The following is a 12,977-nucleotide window of genomic DNA, read 5'->3' as shown; positions in this document are numbered from 1 at the left end:
GACACTTTCTCTTCTTTTAAGATTAGGCTTAAAACTTTCCTTTTTGCTAAAGCATATAGTTAGGGCTGGATCAGGTGACCCTGAATCTTCCCATAGTTATGCTGTAATAGGTGTAGCTGCTGGGAGATTCCCATGATGCACCGAGTAGTTCTTCTTCAGTCACCTTTCTCACTCACTATGTGTTAATAGACCTCTCTGTGTTAAATCATACGTGTTATTAATCTCTGGCTCTTCCACAGTATGTCTTTTATCCTGTCTTCCTTCTCTCACCCCAACCGGTCACAGCAGATGGCCCTGCCCCTCTCTGAACCTGTTTCTCCTGGAGGTTTCTTCCTGTTAAAAGGGAGACTTTCCTTCCGACTGTTAATTGCTAGGGGTGATATGACAGTTGGGTTTTACTCTATTTGTATTATTGTAGGGCCTACCTACAATATAAAGTGCCTTGAGGCAACTCTCTTTGTACTTTGGCGCTGTATAAATAAAATTGGATTGAACTGAACACTTTCCCACTTTGAGACAATCAATTTCAAATGAGTTTTGGCCATGACATCGCTTCTGAAACATGTTTAAATGTGGCTTCTTTGTTGCATGATAGAGGTTTAGTTGGCATCTGCAGATGGCAGATTGGACTGTGTTAATCGACAGTGGTTCCTGCAAACATTCCTTGGCCCACTAAGTAATGTCAGTGACACAATCATGCCAGTGAGTGATTAATAAACATTTTCAGCCTCGTCCTTTATGCACAAAGACATCTTCAGTTTCTCTGAATCTTTTGATTATGTTATGCACTGAAGATGATGAGATTTGCAAACCCTTTGCAATTTGATGTTGAGGAACATTTGAAGTATTGTACGATATTTTTACACACTCTTCCATAGATTAGAGAGCCTCAGCCCATTTTTACTTCTGAGAGACTGCCTCTCTAAGACATCTCTTTTATAGCTAATTATATTAAAGACCTGATATCAGTCAACTTAATTACTTGCTAAATGTTCTCTCAGATGAAACTTTTTCATCTTTCTTGCTTTTTCAGCCATTTGCTGCATCATGACATTTTTTGCTGAACTGTAGCAAACATCAGGTTTGATTTCATTTGAAAGTCTTTTGGTTTTCTTTTCTTTTCATTTTTTTTTTTTTTTTTACCAAATTTAACAAACATTCCAACTCTTCTGGAATTCAGGTTTTATATATTACAACTTGTTTTAAACAGTCATTATTCTAACATGGTAAAATAGCATTTAAAACTGAACCTCTAATGCCTTCCTCTCACATCTCCATTTCCCAATAAATGTCTTCATAAAGAAATGTGAAATTGGTGTTTTGGGATTAAACCTTCATATATTCTGTGGACATGTGGGGTGCTTTAATTAAACTGTACAAGGGTTCAATGTGTGTTCTTACATTTTGTCTACAGGTCGTAATCAGACCGAGTGTTGTATGAATTATACAGATAATGTTATGAAAATGGGAAACCTCAATGACACTTTGAGGTAAACATTTATAATACATTGTGTGTGTGTGTGTGTGTGTGTGTGTGTGGGGGGGGGGGGTTAACACTTGACTGTTTTCTACATTAATAAAAGGATGTAAATTGTTAATATTGTGTTAATATTTTTGCATTCTACTCCCCAAGAGCCATTTGGACTCTAGAGAAGGTTCTAGAGGGAACAGAGGTGAATGGGAGCATGCAATTGTATGTAAAGACTTTTGTCGCTCTTCTGCACAAACCCAGTGGTCCCTTCGGAGGCCTTGAAATTTATGCCAATGACACAAAGGTAAAAAAATAAAAAATATTCACACAATCTTATTGAACAGTAGTTTGTAGTCAGACTCCACATGTAGTCAGAAATACCTTCCAAGTAGTGATGTACAGAGCTGATATTTAGATCCAATGTTGAGCATGAGTCAGGTATTGATAACGACCGGCTTATTTAAGATCTGATCCACTGTATTCAATCTAATGTTGTTCTGTTCGAGGTAATTTTAGTGAACGTAATCTAAACTAAATCTTTTTCTATTCTTGGCATGTTGATGCTGATACAGGTAACACCAGATGTGCCTCTTCTCAACAGTAAAGTCATTGTCCAGCTGCCAAGAGAACTGGGTGCTGGACCGAATAACACGTTTGTGTTCTGCATGTTTAAATGGCCTCAAACAAATCAGGTCATAAACTACACTTCTTATTTAAAAACATGTAGAAAAAGGATGTGGTGAGCTATAGAATAATACGATCTTTGTATTTACACATTAAATTTAAACTACTGCTCATGGAGCTTGTGGGTTTTGCTTGTTTTAGTCTAATAAAATAACATTTGGGTTTTTTTCTTTTTCTTTGTCAGGTTATATATTTCTTTTGTTTACCACTTGTTAGGAAATGTACTCCTGTTTATTTTCACATCATTATAAAGGTGTTTTAATCAAATTTACATGTCCTTAACAAAGGAGGGATGTACACACATGGCATACAGAAAAAACAATCAGATTTTAAAATCCCAGCTTAACAAGCCTATCAAGCTTACTTTCACCAGCTACACCTAACAGCCAATAAAATTAAACCCTGAATTTGAAGCTTCTGAATTTGCTGGATGCTTGAATTATTTGTCCAGCGGGGAATTTGTACTCTTTAGCATAGTGACATTATTTTATTAACACATGAAATGTAAAATTAGTACACATATTTTTGAAGGAAGTTGGGTACATCAGGAAAGAATCATCACCTTTTTTTCTTTTTTTCTTTTTTTTTTTTTTTAAGTCACCTTTTTTTCTAACAAAATGTAAATGAGTTGCATATCAAACAGTGTAAGTAGATCACTTAGTAGTGTTTTTCCATTTAACACAGAAGATTCAGAAAATAATATTAAAACTGTCTTTGCAAAACTGTTAAACCAGCTGACAAATTTGCATTTTATTGTAGAGCATTTTTGAAAGCCCACATGAAGTATATGATCAAAGACTGGTTGGTCTGAGTGTGCAGGGCAAGAAGATATCAGGACTGCAGGAGCGCATCAACATCACGATGGAGTTTACCAAGGAAATCGACGTAACTATGCTTTTTTGAACATTTATTTCAGTCTTACCTCCTGTAATTTAATTGCACAATTAGTTGACACATATAATATTCTGTACGTTTTGTACAAACATGAAATATGTTTGTGTCATAGGAAACTCAAAAACCCTCGTGTCAGTTCTTTAATTATTCAACATACAGTAAGTATCACATCTGTCATGAACAGTAATGTACACTGCTCAAACATTAAATAACGGAACACCTTTTAATCAGAGTACAGCAACAAGTCAGTTAATCTTATTGGACACATTACCCATTCCACTTGATTATAGATATCCATCACAATTTATTCCCCCCTGAAAATCTAATGTTTCCAAAGTGTTCCTTTAATCTTTTTTGAGCAGTATAGCGCAACAATATTTTCACAAGTTAGACTCATTGTGGTTTGTGTTTTCACTCATGGCCACCTAACTGAGCTGATGTTCAGAAATGTGATCTTTTGCGTAATGGATCTGTTTGGTTTGCTTACCAGCTTTTAGTGAGGATGGCTGCGTCACACACTGGACACATCATCAGAATAACATCACCTGTTCCTGCAACCACCTCACATACTTTGGTATCCTCATAGTAAGACTGGGCTCATTTAAAGAGGCCATTGTTTGTCCATTGTTCTTCACTTCTATCAACAAACACTTATCTGAACTGCCTCAAACTTTGCAGCTTCACAAGGACATGCCAGACCATTACTCACTTTACCTTAATTCTGCCTTCAAACAGGCTTTTCAAGTGGTGTTAGGAAAGAGACCGCAAGCTAAAAATAAACTGCAAAGTTTAGTCATACCAATGGGTTTAAAAGTCACACAGCTTCTCAGAAAGATAACTTTTTACAATATCTTATTTAGATCTTCAGTATCCTTTAACCTCTCATCACCATTTAGAAATGGTGATGAAAGGTTGAGACCACAAACCACAAAATTGCACAGCTGCATTTGGTAGCCGTGCACGCTACCACACACACACACACACACACACACACACACACACACACACACACACACACACACACACACACACACACACACACACACACACACATGTGTGGACACAGAGTAACTGACTGCTTGCATGTGAGGTCTTTAGAAGTAATAGTTATAGTAACTAATACACAGGTTACTTTGCATTCATTGAATTAGTACAACTAAAGTAGGAAAAAAGAAAAAGCATCTTTTATATGTTAACAAATCTCTTTTCTAAAAAAAACCATCTAAATAGAGACATTCACTTAATTTCAACATTTTCCCTTTCTTTATAGTTCAAGAAGATCATTTCTTTATAACTCTTTTTGAACTGTTTTATCTTTGGTCATTGCTTTAATTCCATATTCAAACTGTTCTACAGTTTCACTCCATGAACAGAAACAAAAAGCTTTTTCTTGCAGTACATACCTTTCCTATATTGAAGTTACAAAAACCCCTTAAATTATAACTTCTTTCCAAAAAAACATACTCTGAATATTATTGCAAAAATAGTGAGTTTGTATGATCTCCCTAAGCTGCATTGTGGATGATTCGAACTACTCTTTTTTGAAGAGTACAAAGTGAATGTAATGTTTTTTAAGTTTTTCATCCATTATTTTCCCCAGTAATCAATTTTCACTGACTCTTTCAATATCAACACCAGTACTATTTCCAAATAATATAATTTTAGTTTTATTCAAATTTAATGATAATTTGTTTTTATCCAGCCAGAACTTTACCTTACTTATTTCATTAGTCATATGATCCATTAAATTCTGCTTCCATAGTGTTTCTGTTTTTTTATTTTGTTTTTTAAGTGCTTGACGCGCTCCGATGGCACATGCATGTGGGTTTGGTATACAGCCTTTTGAATCTTTCTCCTTTCATAAAATCACATCTGATTCCTCAGTAATCTGCAGTTTAATGTATTTTTAATTTTTCTGGAGGGAGTAGTGAATATCTATGTATCTATCAGAATCATTTATCATTTAGAATCATTTATTTGGCCAAGTTTGTGCGCGCAAACAAGGACGGTTCACTTTGCTCTCTGCATGCAAAGGAAAAACAACATTTTTGCCATGTTACGGCTCTTCTATATAATAAATACACCGTTTAACCTACACATTCACTGAGTGTCAAAATTATGCATACAAATAAAATAACAAATATAATTTGTTATAATTGTAGATACATTTGTTGTGCATTTTCTTCTTTTCCTTCTTTTCAGTTTGGTGTCATTCTTGATGGTGCCACTAGAAGACACCAAAATAAAAAGATTTCTTGTACAGAATTCTACCTTCACCTGCTCTGCTCAACTTGTTTTCATTCAAATTACTATCCTGCCATCCTTGAAAACAGTGCCAAACTGTAACAGTGCTGTCGGTTATTGTATGCCTTTCCTGTATTGCAGCTATGTTGTATTGGTTGCTCGTGCTTGATTACCTACACTTTGCCTACCTTAATTCTGTGTATTTCATTGCATGTTATTGTCTGTTGTTATGTTATGCTTGTTATGATTGTATAAAGCATATTTAGTTAATGCTTTATTTTATTTTTCAGATTTATTCAGCTGTTCTTTTAACTTTCTTTTTAGCCCTGCCCCCATTTTCTTCAAGGGACTTGTACCATCAGAAATAAGAAAGCATACTTAATAACTTAGCAGGTTAAATAAAGTTACATTTGCAGTGTAAAAAAATAATAAGTAAGACAAGTATTTGCTTCCAACATGTTGTACCTGTTGGTCTGTTGACCTGTCATCGAGCAGAAGGTGAAAAGGCTTCTGACTAATTGTTCTAATACAAATAGTACAAGATGATATAAACATGTGTTTTCTCCACAGATACCTGATCCTTCCATCACAAAGAAAGACCAAGAGATTTTAACACACATTACTGTGATTGGCTGTAGTATTTCCCTTTTTACTTTGGTCATAGCCATTTTGCTCTTTATTACAAACAGGTAATAAATTCATTTTTTCATATTCTTCCCATCTTCATCAGTCCTTCCTCTTTCACACTTTTAGTACCTCCTGTAATCTGATTTGCCTCTGCTGTTGTCCCCTTTTCTCAAACATCCTCATACCTTTGACATATGAGTAGCCTGTTTTTATCTTTCAGTTGCCTTAAAACATACTGAAATCTTCCTCCATTCACTGGCATTCACTGATCTTCTTACATCAAATGCTATTCTTACTCTATAAATAACTCTTCATCATTTCTTTCTTCTCTTGTTATGGTCTACCATTCCTCCAGTTGTGATACAGTATGTTACTTAACACAGATCAATTCTCTGTGTGACAGAAAACTCAGACAAGATGTCTCTATGAAGGTCCACATCAACCTTGTAATTGCCCTGATGCTCCTCAACCTGCACTTCCTGCCCAGTCAGGCAGTGGCAGCAGGGTCTTCCTCTGGACTTTGCTTATACATGGCTCTTTTACTTCATTATTCTCTGCTAGCCACTTTCAGCTGGATGGCCTTGGAAGGTTTCCACTTATATCTTCTCTTAGTCAAAGTCTTCAACATCTATGTCAAGAAATACCTGCTCAAACTCGGCGTGGTGGGATGGGGTGAGTGGAATCAATTAGGGAGGGAGCTGTCATTATCAATGTGGATGTAGATATTAATTAATTAATTTTGATCAAGGTGTCCCTGCCATGATTGTGTCAGTGGTGGTGATCATAGACAGAACGTTTTATGGCCTTACCCCTCTGGACGCATCTAACTCCTCCAGTACTGCAATGTAAGATTTGCCAGCATGTAAAATCAAGAATAATGATTCACATTTTCACATTTACTTATTAACTGTTTTGCCAATCAGAGTTTCTGTAAACATGCATGTTGGAGAAGCAGAAAGCTCCTTTTCACCAAGCATCTAATTTGCTAAAATTGAAACATTAATTCCTTTTTAGCTCTGGTGATGCTTTTACTGCACTACCTGCATTAATGTTTCTTTTACAGAACGCATCATTGATTTTTCAATTTTGGAGGTTAAAACATGATCTGTTCTTTCTTTTTAGATGTTATATAACCAATGACAAGGTAAAGTGGACTACAGCGGGATTGTTCAGCTTGGTGTTCCTCTTTAATGTAATCATGTTTGGGGTGACAGTCAGACAAGTTTTTATTCTCCACCACACCAGAGAGGTAATTATCTAGTCTTAAAAATAATATATGAGTAGTAATCCATCAGTGTATTCATTGGAAACTATAAACTAGCAATGAAGTGTTTGTTGTTTTTTTAAATGACAATTTAAGGTCTCAAGTCAAATTTAAAACTGTCTGTAACCTGCTTCTATTCTATATTTGGCAAATCAGTTTGGGCAGAATAACCATGACAAATTCAAGAAAGACATTTGCTCCCTGGCTGGAGTCATGACTCTGCTCGGTATTACCTGGGGCCTGGTCCTTTTTTCATTCGGTCCCCTGACCACTCCTGCCCTCTACCTCTTCTGCATCTTGAACTCCCTGCAAGGTCTGTAAACTCTCACACACACACACACACACACACACACACACACACACACACACACACACACACACACACACACACACACACACACACACACACACTTGACACGGATGAAACTGATGACAAGGCTTGCTTTTCTAGTAAGGGAGCTGCTGCCTCACAGCATCACACTGATTCCACCAAACGTTGTCACCCATGGTGCAGCAATCAGCACATCATGCTCTGTGTTTGCTCCACACCATGCCTTAGGCAGAATCAGGAGACATTGCTGAACATAATGTTCAGGATCCATTGCAGATGTTGCTGACTCCAGCTTAAACAGGCCTGACTGTGAAGTTCAGTCATGTTAAGCCCTGTGAGACTGGAGATTGACTGTTTGCAGCCTATTCAGGATTGCCTGGGTAGAGTTTTGTCAGCCATATTGTCCTGCAAACCTTGACTTCAAATCTGTGGAAGGCAGTGTTGGGTAAGTTACTTTAAATTAGTAACTTAGTTACATTACTAGTTACTTCTATCAAAAGTAACTCAGTTACTTCAAGTTACTCGTTACTTTCAGAGTAACTAGTTACTAGGGAAAGTAACTTTGGTTTTACTCAGAATTCTCTTGTTAATGTGTTGCTTCCGTAACTGGATACCCAGCAAGATTGCCAGTCTTCTAGCTTGCTTACTTGCCACAAGTGCACTGTGCCACCTACCAACAGAAAGGAAAACAATAATGTGCACATTTCCACGAGAGAAATCCCACGCCTGATTCTATCCTAGCCTGCTTTTTACATCCAACACAAAAACCGCAGTCGTGGTGCTTTCGATTGTACTCAGAACTCGGAAATGCTGCCTTCTGAATAGGAAGATGTAGGTAACACCAGACTGCAGATGAGCTGCATACAGGGCTGGACTGGGACAAAAAAATCATCCCGGGCATTTTGACTAGAGACCGGCCCACCATTATAGGAAAAATCATAAAGCCTTTGAATGAAAACAAACACTGTTGTGACAGTGATGTACACTGTTCTGATGGTATATATGTATCAATTTATCAATCGTTTGTTGTAAGATTCAGATAATTATTTTTTAAAAGCGAGACATTTTAAATGGGAATAAGAAAGAAAAGTATTTCTTTGTGCCCCCCTTTCCCTTTTAATGCCCTACATGGATCCCTGGCAACACTTTGCTAGACCCGCCCCTGCACAGTTACCAGCTGTCAGCTACTTAGAAAAGGATCTTGGTGTTATTTGTCTCTCAGAAACAGTTCATAACTTCCCTTCAACTCATTCATGTCACCTAAAAGGTAAACCTGTTTCTCCATCACAGCTCTGATGATTCAGTAAGGACATCTCCTGGTTTCATCTTCATGTTTCCCTCTCATCACATATCCAAACCGACATCATGACCAGCAGGTTTACAGCTGAGGCTCCAGCAAACATCAACTGATACTAGAAATTAATATTAAATAAATTCTAACAACAGCTGATCAAGCTTAAACGTGCTGCTGTTGTTTAGCGCGAAATCCGCTGGTTTCCTCTTTCTGGCGCAAAGTGGGCGATAAACAAACGAGAGAAAAGCCGATCAGCTGATCACTGATCAGTTTCATGACTGAAGTAGGGGAGGGTGAGAGGATGAGAGAAGAAGAGGCAGCTGTGCAGCGTAAACACAGAATAACTCCAGCTTTGTGTCTTTTTCATTGTAGCTGAAGTCCGGGACAAACTGTGTTTCTTTTCACCTCAATACGAAACGCATGACATTTTCTTTGAATACGAGACGATTCTGTTTTTTACTGGACGGTTGGCAACTCTAATAATTAACCTTATGAACAAAATAAAGTTCAACATCAGTAACATAGCACCACCCAGCTGTATAGAAACTCTGTCATGCTAGCTAGCACGCAGTACGAAAAAGTCAGCATAACGAAAATAAACTCCACATAAACTTGGTTCATATCTGACCCAGAGAGACTGCAGGTTATAACTTCTTACCTGAAGTTCAGTTCACCTGATACTCTCGGACCAGCGGCCGAGAGTATCAGGTGTCTCTCCTCTTGCCTCCCTTTTCTTTCATCCACCTGCTGGCCTCCACCACTTGCTAATGTTATTGAATCTGTGGAAGCTCCGCGATAGCCACCACACGAAGTAACGAATAACGAGCCTATCTAAATCCCAGTAACGAGTAACGCGTTCCCGGTTTTGGCATAATAACTAGTTACTCGCTCGTTACCACAATAATAACGTAGTTACTGTAACGCGTTACTTAATAACGAGTTAGTCCCAACACTGGTGGAAGGCTGCCTGCGGGTCCCAAGTGCTGACAGGGAGAGGAAACAGTCCTTTTGTGGTGTCCTCTTCTTTGGATGCCCACTTTGTTTGGTGTTTTTTTATGGGTGGACACACATACTCAACTCTGCTGCTTAATACAAAAATCCATTTTCATTATAGTTACCATTTAAGAGGAAACAGTAGTATAAGATTTTTTTTATTACATTTTACATAACATTAAAAAGGAAATCTCACTAGAGTTAAATTTGACACAGATGCATGATTTCATGAACTCATCCATTTCCCATCTGAACCTGTACATCTCTCTCTCTCTCTCTCTCTCCTTTGTGACTGCAGGTTTCTTCATCTTCCTTTGGTTTGTGATGTCACTGAGAAAGGCTAAAACCTCGACTACTAAGATGAGCAGTGAAACACGCAGCACTAACGGCTAGTTTAAACACTAGTAGCAACAACTTAATAAGAGTCTGTGTGTGTCGGTATAATTCATATTGTAATACAGTGACAACATGATTATGTCCTCTTTAAATCATGATGTTTATTTATACAACACCACATACAACAGTTTATTTATACAAGGCAGGTGAGCGAGAGTGAATATTAATGTTATGTTTGAAACTTTATTGATGAAATACCTAAAATCTTTGTGGTGAGGAATTAATCTCTCCTAAGAGCAACTTAGAGGATGTGTTCCCTTTGCATTGTAAGCTTTTCTATATAGCTTATAACTATATGGTTTATAATTTATGTCTCCCATATTTCCAACAACCATATCCATAGTCACATTCTGTGTATGCTACCATTGTATATAGTGTATTATCTTACTCATTTTATATTTTTTTATATTTTATTTGTATTTTTTATATTTTCCTTCAGCTATCTGTACCTGATAAAGCAAAAATTTTGCCACCGTGGGATCAATAAAGTCTTATCTTATATATATATGTACATTATAAGTTTGTATCTGAACATATATTCTTGTATAACTGTGTTCCCAATATTAAAAGCATAATGCTTGTTTTGCTGTTAGGAAAACTATTCCGTTTTACTGAGTTTATTACTAAACCAGAAGTAACATTAAATCTATCAGATCTAAAAACAGTTCCAACTTGATTCCTTAAAATCAGCTGATTTTTATTTATTTGTAGAATACGTTTGTAATGTAATGTAGCCAGACAGAAGTTTCCTTTCATAAACTAGTAAAATTTAGAGTTGTAGCCATCTAAAGCCAAAATCTTGTTTCATTCCCTCACATCCTTTTTGTCTAAACAACTTTGAGCATCAACATGGGATGTATCACAGTTTTAGTATAAAAACTGCACCATTTTAATGCCTGTAATACCATTAGTTAATATAAACAAACAAATATGTACGCTATTTGAACTTTAAGATAATTTATTGGAGAACCCTTCAAAAGGTACATTTTGGGTGCAGTCCCAAGAGTCACATCACCAATATCGTGACCGAAATTAATTATGACATTTTTTTTATTTTTTTACCTACTTTTGATATCATGCCAATATTTTCATTCTCTCTGTATCTAAACAGTTTTCTAATATACTTTTATATGTGAGTCCGTAGTGGCTGTCCAGCCTTCTGATACTGCCATTTCTTGATGAATTTTAAACAAATGGCAGAATTTTTCTTTTTGAAAAAAAAAAGAGAGAAAGAAAAGAGAAAGAAAAACACCTCGCTCCCTAACCTTTCTGTATTATTAGCTAACAATTCACAGTGTATTGATTCGACTAATTATCCACATCTGAGACATTCTGTTCAGACTCACTTGGCCCAGAAAAATTGTCCCCCTGACTTAATAACCAATTATGATGTGTAAGCATGTTTTCAAATTCCTCTGCCCCCAACATGTCAGTCTCAATAATTCAATTCAATCATAGTGCTGAATTGATGCTTTTGACCCTTTTTACATAAAGTGCCACTCTTTAATGAGCACAATTGAAAAGTGTACGTAAAAAAATAAAATAAAAAATAAAGACTTTTATTTAATCATTTTGTTCCTAACAATGTATACATCCTGGACAGGGAGGAGTGCTGGTTGGGAGGAAGGTGCCTTCATTTTGCTTCTTACAGTCCTGTGAACTATCTGTGAATGGCAGACAGAGGAGGAAAAAGGCTTATAGTGGGTTGTATGTGAGGCTGGACACTGGTCACAGACAGAGTGATTAAGCTGGAGAAGATGTACAGCAGATTAAGGTCGTTAAGGATAGAGATGGAAATATTTTAATGAACGAAAGAAGTGGAAATGTGGAAGAGAGCCCGGAGAGGTGGAATTATTCCTTGGAGACAGGAGGTATGCTCAGAGGTGGGAAGAGGAATATCAGTAGAAGAAAGATTAATTATTATACTGCACCGTTGTTATTATTAGGGATATATTAGAACTTAAGTAGCAAATCTGTGTTTAAAAATTCAATAGTCAAGATCACTGAATATAAATATTTTGGGATTTGATTAGATAATCATTCATCCTTCTCCTCTCCACTAACCTTTGCACCTTTATCAAAGGTCACCACTGTAAATAAAAATATATTCTCAATGTCTGGTTAAATGAATAAGATATACTTATGTAATAAATAAGTATATAAAGGGTATAGAAAATTTGTATTTGTAGTTTTTAAAGATTACAGTTAGTAATGAAAAACAAACCATAAATTAGAACCTGTGGGTTTTAAACTAATGTAACACCATTGTGAAGATTTATTCACCCTTTATATAGGACACAATTTCGATTCGAAATATATAAACATATCAGATAAGTATGGCATGACAATATAAGTGCTACAAGTCATTGTGAATGTGTATTTTCTCTACAGGTGAGTGCTTCCCTCTCAGAAAACGACCTGAAGATATTAACAGACATTACTCTGATTGGCTGCAGTCTTTCGCTTTTTGCTCTGGCTGTCACCCTTTTGCTCTTCATTACAAATAGTTAAATTACTCGTCTTTCAATGATTTATTTCCAAGATAAATACTGTCCACTTACCATGTTGTCCTTGCTCCCAACAACTCTTCAGACTTTTTTACTGCTCTTTTCTAATGCCTTTGTCTTTCTCTCCTTCAATTCATTACTAAAAGGCAATGCAGGAGTGCTCTTCTGCTATTTTCCTCCTCTTTTTGCAGAAAATATAATGCCTTCATCTTTAATACTGTCATCTAGGCTTTCTTTCCTTACTTGATGATTGGCCTAATGTTCTTCAAACA

General features: G+C 36.5%; 1 protein-coding gene across 1 annotated transcript; it reads left to right on the top strand.

Moving 5' to 3' along the window:
- Positions 1–2,878: 2,878 nt before the first annotated feature.
- Positions 2,879–10,537, top strand: LOC113025067 (adhesion G-protein coupled receptor G2-like). Its single transcript, XM_026172494.1, has 9 exons — positions 2,879–3,040; positions 3,162–3,207; positions 3,540–3,634; positions 5,864–5,982; positions 6,324–6,592; positions 6,669–6,765; positions 7,043–7,169; positions 7,341–7,497; positions 10,101–10,537. The coding sequence occupies exons 1-9, from the start codon at positions 3,017–3,019 to the stop codon at positions 10,193–10,195; spliced, it is 1,029 nt and encodes a 342-aa protein (XP_026028279.1). The 5' UTR covers positions 2,879–3,016; the 3' UTR covers positions 10,196–10,537.
- The last annotated feature ends 2,440 nt before the right edge of the window (positions 10,538–12,977 follow it).

The sequence above is a fragment of the Astatotilapia calliptera genome, chromosome 1 (genome assembly GCF_900246225.1).
Source record: "Astatotilapia calliptera chromosome 1, fAstCal1.2, whole genome shotgun sequence".
Taxonomy (NCBI): domain Eukaryota; kingdom Metazoa; phylum Chordata; class Actinopteri; order Cichliformes; family Cichlidae; genus Astatotilapia; species Astatotilapia calliptera.
The sequence above is the reverse complement of the archived record's forward strand: the minus strand, read 5'-3'. Positions and strand labels throughout refer to the sequence as shown.

Coding starts and splice junctions, on each gene's coding strand:
- LOC113025067 (XM_026172494.1), top strand. CDS start 3,017: ATGGAGTTTACCAAGGAAATCGAC. Junction 3,208..3,539: donor CTTTAATTATTCAACATACA/GTAAGTATCACA, acceptor TTTGCTTACCAG/CTTTTAGTGAGGATGGCTGC. Junction 7,498..10,100: donor CATCTTGAACTCCCTGCAAG/GTCTGTAAACTC, acceptor TTGTGACTGCAG/GTTTCTTCATCTTCCTTTGG.